General features: G+C 41.3%; 1 protein-coding gene across 1 annotated transcript; it reads left to right on the forward strand.

Annotated features, from left to right (window-relative positions):
- The first annotated feature begins 5,924 nt into the window (after positions 1–5,924).
- On the forward strand, positions 5,925–14,707 carry LOC130272483 (RNA-binding protein cabeza-like). Its single transcript, XM_056518320.1, has 4 exons — positions 5,925–6,116; positions 7,376–7,480; positions 13,177–13,260; positions 14,387–14,707. Exons 1-4 carry the CDS (start codon positions 5,925–5,927, stop codon positions 14,633–14,635), a joined length of 630 nt encoding a protein of 209 aa, XP_056374295.1. The 3' UTR covers positions 14,636–14,707.
- The last annotated feature ends 11,807 nt before the right edge of the window (positions 14,708–26,514 follow it).

Genomic DNA, 26,514 nt, shown 5'->3' on the forward strand with positions numbered 1-26,514 from the left:
TTTGTAGTTTTGCAACAGCTGGAGGTCTACAGTTTAGAGACCACTGCACAGTGATCTCTATACTGCCCTCTAGATCTTGCAAAACTACAACTCCTAGCATGCCCACACAGCTGTTTGCTGTCTGGGCATGCTCGGAGTTGAAGTTTTGCAACATCTGGAGGTCCACAGTTTGGAGATCACTGTTCAGTGGTCTCTAAATTGTAGCACTCCAGATGTTGCAAAACTGCAAATCCCAGCATGCGCAAACAGCTGTATCGGCATACTGGGAGTTATAGTTGCGTACCTCCAGCTGTTGCATAACTACATCTCCCAGCATGCCCTTCTGTGATCAGTACATGCTGGGAATTGTAGTTGTGCAACAGCTGGAGGCACACTGGTTGGAAAATACTGAGTTAGGTGACAGAACCTAACTGAAGGTTTTCCAACCACTGTGCCTCCAGCTGTTGCAAAACTACAACTGCCAGCATGCACGGTCTGTCAGTACATGCTGGGAGTTGTAGTTTTGAAACAGCTGGAGGTTTGCCCCCCCCCCCCCCCCCCCCCCAGGGTACATTCACATAGGCGGGTTTACAGTAAGTTTCCTGCTTCAAGTATAAGCTGCGGCAAATTTTTCGCCGCAGCGCAAATTCCTAGCGGGAAACTCACCGTAACCCGCCAGTGTGAATGTACCCTAAAAACACTACACTACACTAACACATAATAAAGGGTAAAACACAACATATACACCCCCTTACACTGTCCCCCCCAATAAACATGAAAAAACGTATTGTACGGCAGTGTTTCCAAAACGGAGCCTCCAGCTGTTGCAAAGCAACAACTCCACGCATTTTTGGACAGCCACTGACTGTCCAGGCATGCTGGGAGTTTAGCAACAGCTGGAGGCACCCTGTTTGGGAATTACTGGCGTAGAATACCCCTATGCCCCCCCCCCCATGCAATCCCTAATTTAGTCCTCAAATGCGCATGGCGCTCTCTCACTTCGGAGCCCTGTCGAATTTCAGGGTAACAGTTTAGGGCCACATATGGGGTATTTCCGTACTCGGGAGAAAATTGCACTACTAATTTTGGGGGGCTTAGTCTCCTTTTATGAAAAGGAAAAGTTGGGGTCTACACCAGCCTATCCTGTTAGTGTAAAAAAAAAAAAAAAAATTACACTAACATGCTGGTGTTGCCCTTTACTTTTTATTTTCACAAGAGGTAAAAGGAAAAAAAGACCCCCAAAATTTGTAACGCAATTACTCCGGAGTACGGAAATACCCCATATGGGGGTGTAAAATGCTCTGCGGACGCACAAGGCTCAGGAGTGAGAGCACACTATGTACATTTGAGGCATAAATTGATGATTTGCACAGGGGTGGCTGATTTTACAGCGGTTCTGACATAAACGCAATAAAATAAATACCCACATGTGACCCCATTTTGGAAACGACACCCCTCACGGAATGTAATAAGGGGTACAGTGAGCATTTACGCCCCACAGGGGTCTGACAGATTTTTGGAACAATGGTCCGTGAAAATGAAAAATGTAATTTTTTTGTTTGCACAGCCCACTGTTCCAAAGATCTGTCAAACGCCAGTAGGGTGTAAATGCTCACTGTACCCCTTATTACATTCCGTGAGGGGTGTAGTTTCCAAAATGGGGTCACATGTGGGGGGGTTTACTGTTCTGGCACCACGGGGGGCTTTGTAAATGCACATGGCCCCTGACTTCCATTCCAAACAAATTATCTCTCTAAAAGCTCAATGGCGCACCTTCTCTTCTGAGCATTGTATTTCGCCCGCAGTGCACTTGATGTCCAAACATGGGGTATTTCCATACTCAGAAGAAATGGGGTTACAAATGTTGGGGGGCATTTCTCCTATTACCCCTTGTAAAAAAGTAAAATTTGGGGAAAAATTAGCATTTTAGTGAAAAAATTATTTTTTTCATTTACACATCCAACTTTAACAAAAAGTTGTCAAACACCTGTAGAGTGTTAAGGCTCACCGTACCCCTTGTGACGTTCCTTGAGGGGTGTAGTTTCCATAATAGTGTGCGATGTGGGGGGGGGGTTTGCTATCCTGACACCCTAGGGGCTTCCTAAATGTGACATGCCCCCCAAAAACCATTTCAGAAAAACTCTCTCTCCAAAATCCCATTGTCGCTCCTTCCCTTCTGAGCCCTCTACTGCACCCGCCGAACACTTTACATACACATATGATGTATTTTCTTACTTGAGAGAAATTGGGTTACAAGTTTTGAGAGGATTTCTTTCCTTTCACCCCTTGTAAAAATTCAAAAATTGGGTCTACAAGAACATGCGAGTGTAAAAAAATGAAGATTTTGAATTTTCTCCTTCACTTTGCTGCTATTCCTGTGAAACACCTAAAGGGTTAACAAACTTTCTGAATGTCATTTTGAATACTTTAGGGGTGCAGTTTTTATAATTGTGTAATTCATGGGGTATTTCTAATATGAAGACCCTTCAAATCCACTTCAAACCTGAACTGGTCCCTGAAAAATTCAGATTTTGAAAATTTTGCAAAAAATTTGAAAATTGCTGCTGAACTTTGAAGCCCTCTGGTGTCTTCCGAAAGTAAAAACATGTCAATTTTATGATGCAAACATAAAGTAGACATATTGTATATGTGAATAAAAATATAATTTATTTGGAATATCCATTTTCCTTACAAGCAGAGAGCTTCAAAGTTAGAAAAATGCTAAATTTTCAAATTTTTCATCAAATTTTTGAATTTTTCACCAAGAAATGATGCAAGTATTGACGAAAATTTACCACTAACTTAAAGTAGAATATGTCATGAAAAAACAATCTCGGAATCAAATTTATAATTAAAAGCATCAGAGTTATTAATGCTTAAAGTGACAGTGGTCAGATGTGCAAAAAATGCTCCCGTCCTTAGGGTCATAATGGGCTCCGTCCCCAAGGGGTTAAGGGCTCATACAAGTGGGGTCACAGAATATGTACACGCTGCAAGGTGATGCATAATACTACTGATTTTGTTTCATATTCCACCAGAAAAAGTTATAAAATGCAGCAGTACATAAACCGTAACACGTCACACGTTATTTACCTATTTTCCTGTACATTATGCAAAGTACAGTATGTAGGATGTACTATTAATCCATTAAAGGGGTACTCCGGTGGAATTTTATTTTTATTTTTTAAATCAACTGGTGCTAGAAAGTTAAACAGATTTGTAAATTACTTCTATTAAAAAATCTTAATCCTTCCAGTACTTATTAGCTGCTGAATTCTACAGAGGAAATTCTTTTTATTTTGGAACACAGAGCTCTCTGCTGACATCACGAGCACAGTGCTCTCTGCTGACATCTCTGTCCATTTTAGGAACTGTCCAGAGCAGCATATGTTTTTTATGAGGATTTTCTCCTACTCTGGACAGTTCCTAAAATGGACAGAGGTGTCAGCAGAGAGCACTGTGCTCGTGATGTCAGCATAGACCTCTGTGTTCCCAAATGAAAACCAATTCCTCTGTAGTATTCAGCAGCTAAAAAGTACTGACAGGATTAAGATTATTTAATAGAAGTAATTTACAAATCTGTTTAACTTTCTGATTTAAAAAAAAAAAAAGTTTTTCACCGGAGTATCCCTTTAAGGGTGGGTTCACTCCACGATTTTTCTATACAGCTTTTGGATACGTTTTTTTTTCTTCGTTTTTTTAAACTTTATGCAACCGTACAGAAAACCGTGGCCATAGACTTTCCATTCAAAACCATATGCACCATATTGTATACGGTTGTCTCCGTTTTTCACACCACACGGTTTTTTACTTTTTTTTTTCCTGGACAGAAAACCGTGGCCTACCATGGTTTTTGATCCAGGTGAAAAACCATATTGACCCATATACGTTTTTTTTTTAACATGGGAGTCAATGGGAACCGTACAGAACTGTATGTGCGTACGGTTCCATCCAGTTTTTACCATACGTTTTTTTTACTTTGCACAGTTTTTTTTTCTTGGAATTTCAATCAAACAAGTGAAACTTTATTCATAATTTAGTGAAAAGTTCAAAACGTATACTTTTTTTTCTTAAAAAACGGATGCAACCGGACATCATTTTTCAACCGTATACAGATAAAACTTTGTACACACGTTTTGATAAAGTTTAGTCAGGTTTTGACAGAATCCGTTTTTTTAAAATCAAAAACCTGATAAAAAACTGTATTGCAAAAACGTGGTGTGAACCCGGCCTAACAATTACAATTAGGAAACACATTTCAATTCTCAACAGACCTCCATGGTTACCAAACACTGCGTGGAGGCTCATCAGGGAGACTTCTCTTCCATGACTTTATCAGGAATTGAGAGTCATTCCCCCCAAGAGGGGGAGGGGGGGGAGGGTAATTATAGACTAAAAATATTTGACCTTGAGGTCTATTGGATCTTGGAACTTGACACTCGTCATCTTAAATGGTTAAATCGCAGGCAGGATGTCATTTTGCATTCCTAGGTTTATTTATGTGTATATTCCTGTCTGTCCAAACATTAAATTAACCCTTTCTATTTTTTTTCCTTTTCTGTCAGCAATTGGTTATTATGTGTCTATTGAATTCGTTTTTGTATAATTCATATCTCCATTTTCTAAATTTTTTTTGTATTTTTACAGTATTATAGATGATATTATGTTATATTTACTTATTTGTCTATTTTGCCTCTATGTAATTTATTTTCATTTTTTCTGTAATAAGCTTTCTGTATACACAGTCATCTTTGCTTATTTTGATATACGCTTCTATATTTGCTTTTATTCCAATGTTGTTTTATATATATATATATATATATATATATATATATATATATATATATATATGTCTTTTTCTACTCTGTATTTCCCTTGTAGGAGTGGACTCGTCACTTCAGGTGTTACCTGTGCGTATGGCTGTAGTAACTGCACATTAGTATGAGTAAGGCTGGTGAAACCGGCTGAAACGCGTCACTTGTATCCTGCTCTGTTGTGGTGAAAATAAAGATTCAGTTCTTATTTCACAAGAACCTGCGCTGGATTCTTATATTCTTCAAAAATATTATGTAATACACATAAAAATATAATATAATACACATAAAATATAATATAATACACATAACATATAATATAATACACATAAAATATAACATATAACACAAAAAAAATATTATACATATAATACATTTAGTTGATCTTTTGTATCTTTTGTATTCTGCTTTTTTTCTCTTTTGGACGTGTTATATTGTAATAAGAGAACCTCCTCAGTGTTGAAATCCTGTATTTTTCTCCTCATTGCATATAAAATATAATATAATACATATAAAAATACAATATAATACACATAAAAATATAATATAAAACACATAAAAATATAATATAATACATATAAAATATAATATGATACATCTAAAATACAATATAATACATATAAAATATCATATAATACATATAAAATATAATATAAAACATAAAAAAATAATATAATACATCTTAAAAATAATATAATACATATAAAATATAATATAAAACATAAAAAAATAATATAATACATCTTAAAAATAATATAATACATCTAAAAAATAATATAATACATATAAAATATAATATAATACATATATAATATAATACATATAAAATATAATATAATACATATAAAATATCATATACTACATATAAAATATCATATAATACATATAAAATATAATATAATACATATAAAATATAATATAATTGATATAATATAAAACATATAGTTGATATTTTGTATTCTGCTTCTTTTCTCCTCTCTTGGACGTGTTATGTTGTAATAGCAGAACCTCCTCAGTGTTGAAATCCTGTTTTTTTCTCCTCATTGCGGAAGATTTGCTCATTTCTCCAGACAAGTCCCTAGGACGATATAAAAGCTTCGTAGTCGTCCAGTACGATCAGTCGCGATCAGCATGGACCGGTATCTGATATTGGGCCTGGTGCTGGGAGCCATTGTAGCTGCTCATACAGACACATTACCCACAATACCGTGGGATGATGAAGACGTCTCCGTCATGTGCCTGATCAGCACCGATTACTACAACAAAGTGTCCGGAGAGAGCGCCCTCTACAGGCTCCACGGGAACTGCACCGAGTACAAGGCGGTAAGTCTCACTATTAGGATATGGATCTGATGGTCAAGGGGTTTTACAGCAGTGTGATTTATGGCATGGTGACCCAGGGGACCTCTAGTGACCCCAATAATGGATTCATAACTAAGTTTATAGATATTTATCATTTATCACAATGAATGAACCGGGGTGCCTCCAGCTGTTGCAAAACTACAACTCCTAGCATGCCATTGGCTGTCCGGGCATGCTGGGAGTTGTAGTTTTGCAACAGCTGGAAGCGCTCTGGCTGGGAAACACTGACCTATACTATATACTACTATATAGTCCAACATGCTGGGAGTTGTAGTTTTGCAACAGCTGGAGGCGCCCCTGTTTGGGAAACACTGACCTATACTAGATACTACTATATAGTCCAACATGCTGGGAGTTGTAGTTTTGCAACAGCTGGAGGCACCCCTGTTTGGGAAACACTGACCTATACTAGATACTACTATATAGTCCAACATGCTGGGAGTTGTAGTTTTGCAACAGCTGGAGGTACCCTGATTGGGAAACACTGTTAAAGTATATGGGGCAACAATCCACAAGTTGGAGGATTGGTTGGATAAATACCGTCCAGGTGGCGACTCTATGTGCAGGGTCTGTGCTCGGCTGACGGGTAAGTATGTGAACCCCATGATTGCTGGGTGACAGAAAGTCCCTACAAGTCCCGGCAGCCATATGTGCCGCAGTCCTGATTTTGGTCAAACAATTCAAAAAATTGCACCACAAAAAGGTGGCTGTGTATAAGGTGGGTGCGTGTGTCGGCGCGTATTATTATTATTTATTATGATTATTATGAGTATTATGATTATTATGATTATGATTGTTATTATTATTTTGATTATTATTATGTTTATTATTATGATTATTATTTTGATTATTATTATTATTATTATTATTATTAAGATTATTAATATTATTATGATTATGATTATTATTATTTTGATTATTATTATTATGATTATTATTATTTGTTTGATTATTATTATTATTATGATTATTATTATTATTTTGATTATTATTATGATTATTATTCTTATTTTGATTATTATGATTATGATTATTATTATGAAGATTATTATTATTATGATTATGATTATTATTATTGTTATGATTATGATTATTATTAATTCTTATGATTATTATGATTATTATTTTGATTATTATGATTATTATTATGATTATTATGATTATTATGATTATTATTTTGATTATTATGATTATTATTATTATTATGTATTCATTTATAGAATGAGACGTCTTCTTATCACCAACTTCATTTCACCATAAAAGAAACAACATGTCAGAAATCTGAGGAAGAGGCGACCGAGGACTGCGCCATTCTAGAGGACGGGGTGCGTGTATTGTATATACTACAGTACGGGGGTAATGCTGTATACACAACATAAGTGTCATGTGAGGTTATATAGAGATATACAGGTATATACAGTATATACACAACATAGGGGTCATCTGAAGTTATATTGAGGTATACAGGTATATACAGTATATACACAACATAAGTGTCATGTGAGGTTATATAGAGGTATACAGGTATATACAGTATATACACAACATAGGGGTCATGTGAAGTTATATTGAGGTATACAGGTATATACAGTATATACACAACATAAGTGTCATGTGAGGTTATATAGAGGTATACAGGTATATACAGTATATACACAACATAGGGGTCATGTGAAGTTATATTGAGGTATACAGGTATATACAGTATATACACAACATAGGGGTCATGTGAGGTTATATAGAGGTATACAGGTATATACAGTATATACACAACATAGGGGTCATGTGAGGTTATATAGAGGTATACAGATATATACAGTATATACACAACATAGGGGTCATGTAAGGTTATATAGAGGTATACAGGTATATACAGTATATACACAACATAGGGGTCATGTGAGGTTATATAGAGGTATACAGGTATATACAGTATATACACAACATAGGGGTCATGTGAGGTTATATAGAGGTATACAGGTATATACAGTATATACACAACATAGGGTTCATGTGAGGTTATATAGAGATATACAGGTATATACAGTATATACACAACATAGGGGTCATGTGAGGTTATATAGAGATATACAGGTATATACAGTATATACACAACATAGGGGTCATGTAAGGTTATATAGAGGTATACAGGTATATACAGTATATACACAACATAGGGGTCATGTGAGGTTATATAGAGGTATACAGGTATATACAGTATATACACAACATAGGGGTCATGTAAGGTTATATAGAGATATACAGGTATATACAGTATATACACAACATAGGGGTCATGTGAGGTTATATAGAGGTATACAGGTATATACAGTATATACACAACATAGGGGTCATGTAAGGTTATATAGAGATATACAGGTATATACAGTATATACACAACATAGGGGTCATGTAAGGTTATTCCTAATCCAAATATGAAACACTAAAATTAAACTTTTATTATATACCTAAATTAAAGCAAATGAAAATTAAGATCCTATCAGACCAACATATGTTAAAATCAAAGGTCCTGATATATATTCATATTGGCATGATGAAAGCCATAATTGATTTATCAGAAAACCAATTGCTCAAAAAGCACCCTATTCCCACCAATGTCGGATTTAACTAGTATAGACATCTTTTTGGAAATAGTTACCACAGAAATAGAGAGGCTGCAGACGGTAAACAAGAGAGGCAAGACCAACCTAACGTCTATTGAGATGAAGGCTTTACAGGAGTTAGAGAATAACTAGAATCTAATAATAAAGGCGGCGGATAAAGGGGGCAACTTGGTTGTCTTAGACCATTACAAGTTTAGGAAGATGTGTATGGATATTTTGTCTCTACGAGACAACTATACTGTGCTATCGGCTGATCCCACACCCCAATATTTAGTGGAATTGAAAAACTTGCTAGATGAGGCTAAGTTGAATCAACTCATTGATGAAAAAGAGTTTTGCTATCTATATCCAAGACATCCCCAGCTGCCTACCTTTTACTGCCTTCCAAAGGTACACAAGGGGGTCCATCCATTGAAAGGTCGCCCTATAGTGTCAGGGAATGGCTCATTAACAGAAGCAATCAGTGTCTATGTAGACAAAATACTTAGAGGGTTTGTAACAGCCTTGCCATCTTATGTTGGAGACACGATGGACTTTCTTAAACGTATTGAGAACATCCAACTGGATAACTCTACCTTCCTCTGCAGTATAGACGTTGAAGCTTTATATAGTTCCATTTTACATGAAAAAGGATTAATGGCTGTGGAAGTATTTCTATCCTCGAGGGGCAATTATTTCTCCGCCCACAACAAATTCGTGGTTGACTTAGTAAGATACATTCTTACACATAACATCTTTACGTTTGATGGGAAGATCTACCACCAGCTCAGGGGGACCGCGATGGGGAGCCCTTGTGCCCCCACATACGCGAATCTCCTCCTGGGCTGGTGGGAGGACACCGTGGTCTTCCCACCAGAGGATAACCTCTGGACTGCCCACATATTGATGTGGGCACGTTACATAGACGACGTGTTCGTCTTATGGTCCGGCACCAGGGAGGATTTCCTTGGTTTTGTTGAGTTCCTCAACTCAAACACTTTGGCCTTAAAGTTCACGTTTGAGATTGACTCACATTCCCTCCCCTTCCTTGATGTACTGGTACAAAAGGATGACACAGGAACACTATCTACTAAACTATATCGTAAATCTACGTCCACGAATAGTTTATTACACTGGTCATCCTTCCACCCGTTTGCATCACGCAGAGGTATCCCGAAAGGGCAATATCTTAGAGCCCGTAGGAACTGCTCAACTGATGATGAATTTCATCAGGAAGCTAGGAGGCTGAGGGACCGCTTCCATCAACGGGGATATCCGAGGGAAATCCTCACATCAGCATTCAAACATGCACAGAGTCAACCACGAGAAGAGTTATTATCACCTCGAGAACGTCAACAGGATGACTCCTTTTCTGGTATTATAGCCACATATGATGATCATTCGGCTGAAATTTATGGGATCATCCAAAAAAATTGGTCTATCCTCCAGGCTGACCCCCTTCTTGATAGGGTAATATCTTCCCGACCATTAATAACGTACCGCAAGGGTCGCAGTCTTCAGGATAGACTTGTCCACAGCCACTACACCCGCCTGACTCTGCCAGGATCATGGTTAGATAGACGCATTTGCGGTAATTTTCCTTGCAGTGGCTGCACGGCATGCCCCTATATGGCCAGAACCAAACAGGTCACAAGTTCATTCACAGGTGTTAGCTTTGACATCCGAGATTTTGGAAATTGTAGAACCAAAGGGGTAGTATATCTCTGCCAGTGTAATTGCCCTCTTGACTATATTGGTAAAACAATACGGGAGTTTCGGAGGCGTATATGTGAACACCTCAATGATATCAAACACCAACGCTCAACCCCGATAGCCAGACATTTACGGGATAAACACAACAATGATCCCAAATGTCTGAAATTCTCCATCATTGAAGTTGTGCGCCCCTCTCCCCGTGGTGGGGATTTTGATAAGAGACTTCTTCAAAAAGAAACACGATGGATACACCGTTTCAAATCGACCACCCCTAGGGGGATGAATGAGGTGTTATCCTTTGCATGTTTCTTATAGAACTGATGTTACCTTTCCATGACTCTAGACTGTACCCCCTGGGGATTAATAGGCCAAATCATGAGCCTTTTTCTCCACATCAAGGGTAGAATTAGTTTTGGTGTTTGAAAACCTTGCCAGTGACTATTAGCACAAGAGTGTGCATTTGTCCTATATATCATCCTGGAATATAGTATCCAGCTACATCATTTGTCGTATTAGGTATAACCCTTGTTTTATTACATTATCTGACCTTATATGCATAGCTTTATGGTTTATTCATAACAGAAGTAAATCACCATCCTGAAGATAAAGCATTTAATCCTATATAGGATTCAATATACTTACATCGGTTTCCCCCATGTATATACGGTCTCTCTGTTTTTCACTTTTCCAAATAAGCAGGAAATATTTCTAAGTGTCACTTTTGCCTCAATGCGCATGCCTCAACACTTAGACACTGCGGGATCATCGGCAATCATTGCCAGGCGCAGGTGCGGGAATCAACCTATCACAATTACTCCTGTGCGCCTGCGCGGCGCAGTCCGGGAGTATGAAACACATTAGATGACACGCGCAAACGTACTTCCGACATCCATGGTTATGTGACCTAGATCGGTCACATGACCGATATCCGGAAGTAAATGCTTTATACACGTGAACGCCGAGGAGTATACCAACAAGGTAAGGACTTCCTCCTTACAGGTATAGGGCGGTCCGGAGTTAGAATGAGAGACACTGGTTGGCTGGCATTCCCAGTCAGTCTATCGCCCGGTGATCAATGATTGGCCAGGACTGATTGGGACGTGGTATATAGGTATGGCCGACACCATATTCCAACATGGCAGCGGGAACACTGGTCATCTTATCCCTATCCCCAACTGACCATCATGCTGGACAACCCTGGTCCTAATTTCATCTTACACCCTTTATTGTCCCCTGACGATTAGGGCAAGAAACGCGTCGGGACACAGCTGGGGTTTCACCCCATCATCGATTTCTCCACTTTTGGTCCAGATAAGTTACATGGTTACACCTATTGCTCTGTCTCCACAATATGTGCTCGTGTATGATCCTACTGTCGCTTTAACATATATTACAGTCTATCTATACTGTTATGATCCTTTTTCATCATATGTATGTTATATTTATGTGATACCAAGTAGCTGGGTGAGACAATACAAAAACCCAATTGTACTATAACCGCATATATAGATTTACCTAGTAAGATCTATAGTACCAGTGACAGTTTATGATAGGGGTGACAACGGACCAATGTTGTCATTTCCCTTACAATTAGATCCATCTCAGATGGTATCCTTATGACAGTGGTGACAATAGGTCATTTCTATCCTTCTCCCATCCTAAGAGATAGATAGCCCCCACTAGTGAGACAGAGAGCCTCCTTATGGTCTATAGTACAGGGTAAGGCCAGTACAATAGGGGTAGGTTCCAGTACGGGGCCGCCCTTTCTAGGGCGATCACTCCGTCTAGGTTTAGGGGTAGTGAAGGGACCTAGTAGAAAGGGCTAGTAGGTAGAGGCCGCCATCCATAGGCCAACACATCCCTAGGCCCTTTCCCCCCCTCCACCCTCCCCACCCCCCCATCTTTTCCTTAGTAACCACATAACGGACCATTAACGACAAGTCTCCTGATTGGTGGGAGCAATTGGTTTTCTGATAAATCAATTATGGCTTTCATCATGCCAATATGAATATATATCAGGACCTTTGATTTTAACATATGTTGGTCTGATAGGATCTTAATTTTCATTTGCTTTAATTTAGGTATATAATAAAAGTTACATTTTAGTGTTTCATATTTGGATTAGGAATTTTTCGGTTGACAATAAGTGTATCCTATACTCTGTGATAGTTCATGTAAGGTTATATAGAGGTATACAGGTATATACAGTATATACACAACATAGGGGTCATGTAAGGTTATATAGAGGTATACAGGTATATACAGTATATACACAACATAGGGGTCATGTGAGGTTATATAGAGGTATACAGGTATATACAGTATATACACAACATAGGGGTCATGTGAGGTTATATAGAGGTATACAGGTATATACAGTATATACACAACATAGGGGTCATGTGAGGTTATAAAGAGGTATACAGGTATATACAGTATATACACAACATAGGGGTCATGTGAGGTTATATAGAGGTATACAGGTATATACAGTATATACACAACATAGGGGTCATGTAAGGTTATATAGAGGTATACAGGTATATACAGTATATACACAACATAGGGGTCATGTAAGGTTATATAGAGATATACAGGTATATACAGTATATACACAACATAGGGGTCATGTAAGGTTATATAGAGGTATACAGGTATATACAGTATATCATGTAGTCTCATCCGGATTTCTTTCCTTTCAGCTGGTAAAGTTGTGTGCGGCATCTATCATGATGGAGGACGATCGTGATGTCATTGTGGTGACTTGTGACAATGCGGCTCAGCAGGTAGCGTCACGATAGACATAAAAAAAAAAGTTAAAAAGTGTAAAAAAAAAACAAATACTTGACTTTCCTTGAGGCGGCACAGGGTTCCCATATACTCACAGACATGTCTACGTTAGGTATATTATGTTCATGTGTATGCACTGGTCTATGATTGTATTATTATTATTATCATCATTATTATTTATTATTATTATTATTATCGCTTTTATTATTATTATTATTATCATCATTATTATTTATTATTATTATTATTATCGCTTTTATTATTATTATTATTATTATCATCATTATTTTTTATTATTATTATTATTATTATTATTATTATTATCGTCTTTTTTTATTATTGTTATTATTATTTTGTACGGTGAGGATTAAAGATTCTGAACCCAACAGTGATCTTCAACCTGCGGACCTCCAGATGTTGCCGTTGGCTGTCCGGGCATGCTGGGAGTTGTAGTTTTGCAACATCTGGAGGTCCGCAGGTTGAAGACCACTGGATAGGAGGTAATACTCACGTGTCCCCGCCGCTCCGAACCCGTCACCGCTGCCCTGTATGTCGCCCTCCATCGCTGTCACCGCGTCTCCGGGGTGTCCCCGACGCTCCGGACGTCTTCTTCCCCGGGATTCACGCTCTACGTCGCCGTCATCACGTCGCTACGCACGCCGCTCCTATTGGATGACGGGACGGCATGCGCGACGAGGTGATGATGTCGAAGGAGAGCGCCGGCCATGCAGGGGATCCCGCCACGGAGCAGACACCGAGGAGGCAGGTAAGGTCCCTCCACGTGACCTGTAAGCTGTTCGGGACGCCGCGATTTCCCCGTGGCGGTCCCGAACAGCCCGACTGAGCAGCCGGGTTAGTGTCACTTCCGCTTCAGACACGGCGGTCAGCTTTGATCGCCGCGTCTGAAGGGTTAATACAGGGCATCACCTCGATCGCCATTGATGGCCGCAGGGACCGCCGCGATAGGGGTGTATTTGCCGTATAAGACGCACCAACTTTTTCCCCCCAGTTTTGGGGAAGAAAAAGTGCGTCTTATACGGCGAAAAATACGGTATTTACACCAGAAGATTATAGGGTATGATCACTGTTATATCTCAACATGTCCTGTGTCTTCTTATACAGAGATCAAGAGTGAGGAGATCGAGGAGCGGAGGAAGAGGAAACAGGGGAGGAGGAAACAGGGGAAGAGGAAACGGGGGAAGAGGAAACGGTGGACGAGGAAACGGGGGAAGAGGAAACGGGGGAGGAGGAAACGGTGGACGAGGAAACGGGGGAAGAGGAAACGGGGGAAGAGGAAACGGTGGAGGGCGAGCTGGGTCTGGATCCTCCATTGCAGGAGTTGGTAGTAGAGGGGGTACCAGGCACGCTTAACATTTTTGTAATAACTTTATTTCTTACTTTGTTCATGTGACACGGCTGCTCTTTTGACTCCAGTTGATGTCAATAAAGATGTAGAAAATGATGACTGTGCATTTTATTTCATAACTAAACTATCTGAGAACTCAGCAGTGTCCAGGGAATAATGAGATATATATATATATATATATATATATATATATATATATATATATATATATAGATGCCAGGGAACCGTTAGCCTATACACAGTCTATACACATCTCTGTCTATCTCGGGAACTGCACAGAGTAGAAGAGGTTTGCTATGGGGATTTCCTTCTAAACTGGGCGGTTCCCGAGACACGTGTCATCAGAGAGCACTTAGACAGAAAAGAAAAACTCAACTTCAGAAGCTCATAAGTTCTGAAAGGATTAAGATATTTTAATAGAAGTAATTTACAAATCTGTTTAACTTTCTGGAGCCAATTGATATAAAAAAAAAATTTTTTTCCTGGATAATGGAATGGTTGGTGATATTCACTTCCTGTTTGTGGCACATTAGTATATGTGAGGGGGGAAAATTTTCAAGATGGGTGGTGACCATGGCGGCCATTTTGAAGTCGGCCATTTTGAATCCAACTTTTGTTTTTTCAATAGGAAGAGGGTCATGTGACCCATAAAACTTATTGGGAATTTCACAAGAAAAACAATGATGTCCTTGGTTTTAACGTAACTTTATTCTTTCATGAGTTATTTACAAGTTTCTCATCACTTATAAAATGTGTTCAATGTGCTGCCCATTGTGTTGGATTGTCATTGCAACCCTCTTCTCTATATACTGCTATATACTACTATATACACCGCAGGAGAAATGCTAGCACAGGCTTCCAGTATCCGTATACACTGCTATATACTACTATATACACCGCAGGAGAAATGCTAGTACAGGCTTCCAGTATCTGTATACACTGCTATATACTACTATATACACCGCAGGAAAAATGCTAGCACAGGCTTCCAGTATCCGTATACACTGCTATATACTACTATATACACCGCAGGAGAAATTCTAGCACAGGCTTCCAGTATCTGTATACACTGCTATATACTACTATATACACCGCAGGAGAAATGCTAGCACAGGCTTCCAGTATCCGTATACACTGCTATATACTACTATATACACCGCAGGAGAAATGCTAGCACAGGCTTCCAGTATCCGTATACACTGCTATATACTACTATATACACCGCAGGAGAAATGCTAGCACAGGCTTCCAGTATCCATATACACTGCTATATACTACTATATACACCGCAGGAGAAATGCTAGCACAGGCTTCTAGTATCCATATACACTGCTATATACTACTATATACACCGCAGGAGAAATTCTAGCACAGGCTTCTAGTATCCATATACACTGCTATATACTACTATATACACCGCAGGAGAAATGCTAGTACAGGCTTCCAGTATCCGTATACACTGCTATATACTACTATATACACCGCAGGAGAAATGCTAGCACAGGCTTCCAGTATCCGTATACACTGCTATATACTACTATATACACCGCAGGAGAAATGCTAGCACAGGCTTCCAGTATCCATATACACTGCTATATACTACTATATACACCACAGGAGAAATGCTAGCACAGGCTTCTAGTATCCATATACACTGCTATATACTACTATATACACCGCAGGAGAAATGCTAGCACAGGCTTCTAGTATCCATATACACTGCTATATACTACTATATACACCGCAGGAGAAATGCTAGTACAGGCTTCCAGTATCCGTATACACTGCTATATACTACTATATACACCGCAGGAGAAATGCTAGCACAGGCTTCCAGTATCTGTATACACTGCTTTATACTACTATATACACCGCAGGAGAAATGCTAGCACAGGCTTCTAGTATCCATATACACTGCTATATACTACTATATACACCGCAGGAGAAATGCTAGCACAGGCTTCTAGTATCCATATACACTGCTATATACTACTATATACACCGCAGGAGAAATGCTAGTACAGGCTTCCAGTATCCGTATACACTGCTATATACTACTATATACACCGCAGGAGAAATGCTAGCACAGGCTTCCAGTATCCGTATACACTGCTATATACTACTATATACACCGCAGGAGAAATGCTAGCACAGGCTTCCAGTATCCATATACACTGCTATATACTACTATATACACCACAGGAGAAATGCTAGCACAGGCTTCTAGTATCCATATACACTGCTATATACTACTATATACACCGCAGGAGAAATGCTAGCACAGGCTTCTAGTATCCATATACACTGCTATATACTACTATATACACCGCAGGAGAAATGCTAGTACAGGCTTCCAGTATCCGTATACACTGCTATATACTACTATATACACCGCAGGAGAAATGCTAGCACAGGCTTCCAGTATCCGTATACACTGCTATATACTACTATATACACCGCAGGAGAAATGCTAGCACAGGCTTCCAGTATCCGTATACACTGCTATATACTACTATATACACCTCAGGAGAAATGCTAGCACAGGCTTCCAGTATCTGTATACACTGCTATATACTACTATATACACCGCAGGAGAAATGCTAGCACAGGCTTCCAGTATCCATATACACTGCTATATACTACTATATACACCGCAGGAGAAATGCTAGCACAGGCTTCCAGTATCCGTATACACTGCTATATACTACTATATACACCGCAGGAGAAATGCTAGCACAGGCTTCCAGTATCCGTATACACTGCTATATACTACTATATACACTGCAGGAGAAATGCTAGCACAGGCTTCCAGTATCCGTATACACCGCTATATACTACTATATACACCGCAGGAGAAATGCTAGCACAGGCTTCCAGTATCCGTATACACTGCTATATACTACTATACACACCGCAGGAGAAATGCTAGCACAGGCTTCCAGTATCTGTATGCACTGCTATATACTACTATATACACCGCAGGAGAAATGCTAGCACAGGCTTCTAGTATCCGTATACACTGCTATATACTACTATATACACTGCAGGAGAAATGCTAGCACAGGCTTCCAGTATCTGTATACACTGCTATATACTACTATATACACTGCAGGAGAAATGCTAGCACAGGCTTCCAGTATCTGTATACACTGCTATATACTACTATATACACCGCAGGAGAAATGCTAGCACAGGCTTCTAGTATCCGTATACACTGCTATATACTACTATATACACTGCAGGAGAAATGCTAGCACAGGCTTCCAGTATCTGTATACACTGCTATATACTACTATATACACCACAGGAGAAATGCTAGCACAGGCTTCCAGTATCCGTATACACTGCTATATACTACTATATACACCGCAGGAGAAATGCTAGAACAGGCTTCCAGTATCCGTATACACTGCTATATACTACTATATACACCACAGGAGAAATGCTAGCACAGGCTTCCAGTATCCATATACACTGCTATATACTACTATATACACCACAGGAGAAATGCTAGCACAGGCTTCTAGTATCCGTATACACTGCTATATACTACTATATACACCGCAGGAGAAATGCTAGCACAGGCCTCCAGTATCCGTATACACTGCTATATACTACTATATACAGCGCAGGAGAAATGCTAGCACAGGCTTCCAGTATCCGTATACACTGCTATATACTACTATATACACCGCAGGAGAAATGCTAGCACAGGCTTCCAGTATCCGTATACACCGCAGGAGAAATGCTAGCACAGGCTTCCAGTATCCGTATACACTGCTATATACTACTATATGCACCGCAGGAGAAATGCTAGCACAGGCTTCCAGCATCCGTATACACTGCTATATACTACTATATACACTGCAGGAGAAATGCTAGCACAGGCTTCCACTATCCGTATACACTGCTATATACTACTATATACACCGCAGGAGAAATGCTAGCACAGGCTTCCAGTATCCGTATACACTGCTATATACTGTTACGCCGAGCGCTCCGGATCCCCGCTCCTCCCCGGAGCGCTCGCAACATCCTCGCAACTGCAGCGCCCCGGTCAGATCTGCTGACCGGGTGCGCTGCGATACCTCTCCCAGCCGGGATGCGATTCGCGATGCGGGTGGCGCCCGCTCGCGATGCGCACCCCGGCTCCCGTACCTGACTCGCTCTCCGTCGGTCCTGTCCCGGCGCGCGCGGCCCCGCTCCCTAGGGCACGCGCGCGCCGGGTCTCTGCGATTTAAAGGGCCACTGCGCCGCTGATTGGCGCAGTTGGCTCAATCAGTGTGTTCACCTGTGCGCTCCCTACTTATACCTCACTTCCCCTGCACTCCCTCGCCGGATCTTGTTGCCATTGTGCCTAGTGAAAGCGTTCCCTTGTGTGTTCCTAGCCTGTGTTCCAGACCTCCTGCCGTTGCCCCTGACTACGATCCTTGCTGCCTGCCCCGACCTTCTGCTACGTCCAACCTTGCTCTTGTCTACTCCCTTGTACCGCGCCTATCTTCAGCAGTCAGAGAGGTTGAGCCGTTGCTAGTGGATACGACCTGGTCACTACCGCCGCAGCAAGACCATCCCGCTTTGCGGCGGGCTCTGGTGAATACCAGTAGTAACTTAGAACCGGTCCACTAGCACGGTCCACGCCAATCCCTCTCTGGCACAGAGGATCCACCTCCTGCCAGCCGAACCGTGACATATACTACTATATACACCGCAGGAGAAATGCTAGCACAGGCTTCCAGTATCCGTATACACTGCTAAATACTACTATATACACCGCAGGAGAAATGCCAGCACAGGCTTCCAGTATCTGTATACACTGCTATATACTACTATATACACCGCAGGAGAAATGCTGCACAGGCTTCCAGTATCCGTATACACTGCTATATACTACTATACACACCGCAGGAGAAATGCCAGCACAGGCTTCCAGTATCCGTATACACTGCTATATACTACTATACACACCGCAGGAGAAATGCTAGCACAGGCTTCCAGTATCCATATACACTGCTATATACTACTATATACACCGCAGGAGAAATGCTAGCACAGTCTTCCAGTATCCGTATACACTGCTATATACTACTATATACACCGCAGGAGAAATGCTAGCACAGGCTTCCAGTATCCGTAGTTTCAGGTGCTGCACATCTCGTATCTTCACAGCATAGACAATTGCCTTCAGATGACCCCAAAGATAAAAGTCTAAGGGGGCCCACGACGACCAATCCACTTTCCAGGAAACTGTTCATCTAGGAATGCTCGGACCTGACCCCCATAATGTGGTGGTCACCATCTTGCTGGAAAAACTCAGGGAACGTTCCAGCTTCAGTGCATAAAGAGGGAAACATCATCATGGAGCAATTTCACATATCCAGTGGCCTCGAGGTTTCTATTGATGAAGAATGGCCCCACTATCTTTGTTTGGTAACTTCACCATTCACATAAGTTTCTTCATCACTGAACATAATCTTCTGTGTAAACTGAGGGTCCTGCTCCAATATTTGTTTTGCCCATTCTGCCAATTCAGGGCCGATCTGGGTCATCCTCATTGAGATGCTGCAGTAATTGGAGTTTGTGCCATTTGTGAGTAGCTAATATCTGCCAAAGGGATGTCCGACTAATGCCGCTCTCCAGTGACATGCGGTGAGTGCTGCGCTCTGGGCTCTTGCTGGATGAAGCGAGGACAGACACTGATGCTTCTTCATTAGTGACAGATTTCATGCTTCCACATTTTGGCAAATCCAACACTAAACCAGTTTCACGAAACTTAGCAAGCAGTTTGCTAACTGTAGCATGGGAGACGGGTGGTCTCGTAGGGTGTCTTGCATTGAAATCTGCTGCAATGACCCGGTTACTGTGTTCACCAGACATCAACACAATTTCTATCCGTTCCTCACGTGTTAACCTCAACGACATGTCAATGGCTGTAAACAAAGAGAAACCTGTAAATAACTAATGAAAGAATAAAGTTACGTTAAAACCAAGAACATCATTGTTTTTCTTGTGTAATTCCCAATAAGTTTGATGTGTCACATGACCCTCTTCCTATTGAAAAAACAAAAGTTGGATTCAAAATGGCCGACTTCAAAATGGCCGCCATATTGAAAAGTTTCCCCCCTCACATACACTAATGTGCCACAAACAGGAAGTTAATATCACCAACCATTCCCATTTTATTAAAGGGGTATTCCAGAAAAAAACTTTTTAATATATATCAACTGGCTCCAGAAAGTTAAACAGATTTGTAAATTACGAATTCGAGTAGAATACAGACATGGTCGCACATCTACAATCTTGTATAATGATCTGATTGCTTCTCAGCATAATATCAACAACTAACAGGTTATTATTATACATTTTTGATCAAAAAGTACAAGCCCACTCGCCACGTCAAGGCCACCTATCCAGAGTGGGTCCCTAACGTCCCTAGCATATGAAGACCGGTGCTGCGCCATTTTATGCTAGGGATGTTAGGGACCCACTCTGGATAGGTGGCCTTGACGTGGCGAGTGGGCTTGTACTTTTTGATCAAAAATGTATAATAATAACCTGTTAGTTTTTGATATTATGCTGAGAAGCAATCAGATCATTATACAAGATTGTAGATGTGCACCATGTCTGCATTCTACTCGAATTCAGATTTGTAAATTACTACTATTAAAAAATCTTCATCCTTTCAGTACTTATGAGCTGCTGAAGTTGAGTTGTTCTTTTCTTTCTAAGTGCTCTCTGATGACACGTGTCTCAGGAACTGTCCAGAGTAGAAGCAAATCCCCATAGCAAACCTCTTCTACTCTGTGCAGTTCCCTAGACAGACAGAGGTGTCAGAAGAGAGCACTGTTGCCAGACAGAAAACAACTCAACTTCAGCAGCTGATAATTATTGAAAGGATTAAGATTTTTTAATAGAAGTAACTTACAAATATGTTTAACTTTCTGGAGCTAGTTGATATATATAAAAAAAAGTTTTTTCCTGGAATACCCCTTTAACCCCTTCAGGACCCATGATGTACATTTACTTCATGGGACCCTGGTACTTAAGGACCCATGACGTACATGTACGTCATGGTATATTCCGGTCCCTGTCACGGCGCCGGGCAGAGATTGGAACCGGATGCCTGCTGAAATCCTTCAGCAAGCATCCAGGGCAAACGCCGAGGGGGGCAGAGGGGGGCGATCTGCGGCGATACCGGGCTGATCGGGTCTCTGGGACCCGTCCACCCGGTAATTTTGCATGATCCCGGTTGTCACAGACAGCCAGGACCATGCTGGAGGCAACGAGCGAGGTGGCAAGCCGGCCCCCTCCTCCTATCCCCTGCGATTCCTCGGTTAGCTAACCGACCAATCGCAGAGGGGGGGGGGGGGGGCGGTTACTTCCTCCCGCCCTGCCCAGCCCCTGGAAGTCCGTAGAGAACGGGAGGAAGACCGGAGGACGCGGCGGGGGACAGGGGAGTGCTGGGGCCCGGCCCCGGTACTTACCACGTCCCTGAAGACCCGGATCACGGAGACAGCAGCAGCGGCGACAGGTGAGTGGATATTTGGCGGCGGCGCGGGACCTTTGCAGCAGTCCAGACCGCGGTAAAGCGATCTGGACTGCTCCATCTGGTCCCCTTACACTACAACTACCAGCATGCCCAAACAGCCCTTGGCGTCCGGGCATGCTGGGAGTTGCAGTTTTGCAACATCTGGAGGTCCACAGTTTTGGGACCACTGTGCCCTTCCAGATGTTGCAAAACTACACATCCTCTGCATGCCTGCACAGTTTTGGCATACTGGGAGTTGTAGTTTTGCAACATCTGGAAGGGCACAGATTGGGAACCACTGTATTAGTGGTCTGCAAACTGTAGTCCTCCAGATGTTGCAAAACTACAACTCCAAGCATGCTCAGACTGCCCAGGCATGCTGGGAGTTGTAGTTTGGCAACATCTGGAGGGCTACAGCTTGGATACCACTACACAGTGGTCCCCAAACTGTTCTCCTCCAGCTGTTGCGTTATTACTACTCCCAATATGCCCTTTGACTGTCTGGGCATGCTGGGAGTTGTGGTTTTGCAACAACTGGAGGCACACTGGTTGTGAGACATTGTCTGTTTCCTAACTCAGTGTTTCCCAACCCTTGTGCCTCCAGCTGTTGCAAAACTATAACTACCAGCATTCACTGATAGACCGTGCATGCTGGGAGTTGTAGTTTTACAACAGCTGGAGGTCCCCCCCCCCCCCCCTGTGAATGTACAGGGTACATTCACATGGGCAGGGGGCTTACAGTGAATATCAGGATGCAAGTTTGCGATGCAGCAAATTTTGCGCGGCAGCTCAAACTCGCAGTGGGAAACTCGCTGTAACCCCCCGCCCGTGCGACTGTACCCTAAAAACACTACACTACACTAACACAAAATAAAATAAAAAGTAAAAAACACTACATACACACATACCCCTACACAGCCCCCCTCCCCTTCCCAATAAAAATGAAAAACGTCTGGTACGCCACTGTTTCCAAACCGGAGCCTCCAGCTGTTGCAAAACAACTCCCAGTATTGCCGGACATCCGTTGATTGTCCAAGCATGCTGGGAGTTTTTCAACAGCTGGAGGCACCCTGTTTGGGAATCACTGGCGTAGAATACCCCTATGTCCACCCCTATGCAAATCCCTAATTTAGGCCTCAAATGCGCATGGCGCTCTCAGTTTGGAGCCCTGTCGTATTTTAAGGCAACAGTTTAGGGTCACATATGGGGTATCGCCGTACTCGGGAGAAATTGCACTACAAATTTTGGGGGCTTTTTCTCCTTTAACCCCTTATGAAAAGGTGAAGTTGGGGTCTACACCAGCATGTTAGTGTAAAAAAATAATTTTTTTACACTAACATGCTGGTGTTGCCCTATACTTTTCATTTTCGCAAGAGGTAAAAGGGGAAAAAAGCCCCCCAAAATTTGTAATGCAATTTCTCCCGACTACGGAGATAGGGGGCTCTGGGGGCGCACAACAAGGTGCACCATGTACATTTGAGGTGATTTGCACAGGGGTAGCTGATTGTTACAGCGGTTTTGACAAACGCAAAAAAAAAAAAAACCACATGTGACCCCATTTTGGAAACGACACCCCTCACAGAATTTAATGAGGGGTGCAGTGAGAATTTACACCCCACTGGTGTCTGACAGACATTTGGAACAGTGGGCTGTGCAAATTAAAAAATTTTGTACAGCCCACTGTTCCAAAGATCTGACAGACACCAGTGGTGGGTAAATGCTCACTGTACCCCTTGTTACATTCCTCAAGGGGTCTAGTTTCCAAAATGGTATGCCATGTGGGGGTTATTTTACTGTCCTGGCACCATAAAGGCTTCCTAAATGCGACATGCCCCCCCGAGCAAAATTTGCTCTCAAAAAGTCAAATATGACTCCTTCTCTTCTGAGCATTGTAGTTCGCCCGCAGTGCACTTCAGGTCAACTTATGGGGTACCTCCATACTCAGAAGAGATGGGGGTTACAAATTTTGGGGGGTATTTTCTGCTATTGACCCTTGCAAAAATGTGACATTTGGGGGGAAACACACATTTTAGTGAAAACATATTTTTTTTTTTTTTTTACATATGCAAAAGTCGTGAAACACCTGTGGGGTAATAAGGCTTATTTTATTCCTTGCTACGTTCCTCAAGGGGTCTAGTTTCCAAAATGGTATGCCATGTGTTTTTTTTATTTTTTATTTTTTTTATTTTTTGCTGTTCTGGCACCATAGGGGCTGCTATTAACCCTTGCAAAAATGTGAACTTTGGGGGGAAACACACATTTTGCTGTTCTGGCACCATAGTGGCTTCCTAAATGCGACATGACCCCCAAAAACCATTTCAGAAAAACGTACTCTCCAAAATCCCCTTGTCGCTCCTTCACTTCTGAGCCCTCTACTGCGCCCGCCGAACAATTTACATAGACATATGAGGTATGTGCTTACTTGGCATATAAGACGCACCCTATTTAAAAGGTGCAAAATCTAGAGAAAAAAAAGATTCTGCACCCAACAGTGATCTTCAACCTGCGGACCTCCAGAAGTTGCAAAACTACAACTCCCAGCATGCCCGGACAGCCGTTGGCTGTCCGGGCATGCTGGGAGTTGTAGTTTTGCAACATCTGGAGGTCCGCAGGTTGAAGACCACTGGATAGGAGGTAGGACTCACCTGTCCCCGCCGCTCCGGACCCGTCACCGCTGCCCTGGATGTCGCTCCATCGCTCCGGGTTGTCCCAGCACGGAGCAGACACCGAGGAGGCAGGTAAGGTCCCTCCCGGTGTCCTGTAAGCTGTTCGGGATGCCGCGATTTCACCGCAACGTTCCCGAACAGCCCGACTGAACAGCCGGGTTAGTGTTACTTTCGCTTCAGACGCGGCGGTCAATCTTTGATCGCCGCGTCTGAAGGGTTAATACAGGGTTAATATGATTTTTAGAAGGCGAGGAGGAAAAAACGAAAATGTAAAAATTTAATTGTCTGAGTCCTTAACCCCTTAAGGACCAGTACATTTTACACCTTAAGGACCGGAGCGTTTTTTGCACATCTGACCACTGTCACTTTAAACATTAATAACTCTGGAATGCTTTTAGTTATCATTCTGATTCCGAGATTGTTTTTTCGTGACATATTCTACTTTAACTTAGTGGTAAAATTTTATGGTAACTTGCATCCTTTCTTGGTGAAAAATCCCAAAATTTGATGAAAAAAATGAAAATTTTGCATTTTTCTAACTTTGAAGCTCTCTGCTTGTAAGGAAAATGGATATTCAAAATAAAACATTTTTGGGTTCACATATACAATATGTCTACTTTATGTCTGCATCATAAAATTTATGAGTTTTTACTTTTGGAAGACACCAGAGGGCTTCAAAGTTCAGCAGCAATTTGGAAATTTTTCACAAAATTTTCAAACTCGCTATTTTTCATGGACCAGTTCAGGTTTGAAGTGGATTTGAAGGGTCTTCATATTAGAAATACCCCATAAATGACCCCATTATAAAAACTACACCCCCCAAAGTGTTCAAAATGACATTCAATAAGTGTATTAACCCTTTAGGTGTTTCACAGGAATAGCAGAAATGTGAAGGAGAAAATTCACAATCTTCATTTTTTACACTCGCATGTTCTTGTAGACCCAATTTTTGAATTTTTGCAAGGGGTAAAAGGAGAAAATTTTTACTTGTATTTGAAACCCAATTTCTCTCGAGTAAGCACATACCTCATATGTCTATGTTAATTGTTCGGCGGGCGCAGTAGAGGGCTCAGAAGGGAAGGAGCGACAAATGGTTTTTGGGGGGCATGTCACCTTTAGGAAGCCCCTATGGTGCCAGGACAGCAAAAAAAAAACCACATGGCATACCATTTTGGAAACTAGACCCCTCAGGGAATGTAACAAGGGGTAAAGTGAACCTTAATACCCCACAGGTGATTCACGACTTTTGCATATGTAAAAAATAAAAATAAATGTTTTACCTAAAATGCTTGGTTTCCCAAAAATTTTACATTTTTAAAAAGGATAATAGCAGAAAATACCCCCCAAAATTTGAATCCCAATTCCTCCCGATTCAGAAAACACCCCATATGGGGGTGAAAAGTGCTCTGCTGGCGCACTACAGGTCTCAGAAGAGAAGGAGTCACATTTGGCTTTTTGAAAGCAAATTTTGCTCTGGAGGCATGTCGCATTTAGGAAGCCCCTATGGTGCCAGAACCGCAAAAAAAAACACATGGCATACCATTTTGGAAACTAGACCCCTCGGGGAACGTAAAAAGGGGTAAAGTGAACCTTAATACCCTACAGGTATTTCACGACTTTTGCATATGTAAAAAAAATATATATATATTTTTACCTAAAATGCTTGGTTTCCCAAAATTTTTACATTTTTAAA

This window comes from Hyla sarda, chromosome 5 (genome assembly GCF_029499605.1).
Source record: "Hyla sarda isolate aHylSar1 chromosome 5, aHylSar1.hap1, whole genome shotgun sequence".
Taxonomy (NCBI): domain Eukaryota; kingdom Metazoa; phylum Chordata; class Amphibia; order Anura; family Hylidae; genus Hyla; species Hyla sarda.

Coding starts and splice junctions, on each gene's coding strand:
- LOC130272483 (XM_056518320.1), top strand. CDS start 5,925: ATGGACCGGTATCTGATATTGGGCCTGGTGCTGGGAGCCATTGTAGCT. Junction 6,117..7,375: donor ACTGCACCGAGTACAAGGCG/GTAAGTCTCACT, acceptor ATTCATTTATAG/AATGAGACGTCTTCTTATCA. Junction 13,261..14,386: donor GTGACAATGCGGCTCAGCAG/GTAGCGTCACGA, acceptor CTTCTTATACAG/AGATCAAGAGTGAGGAGATC.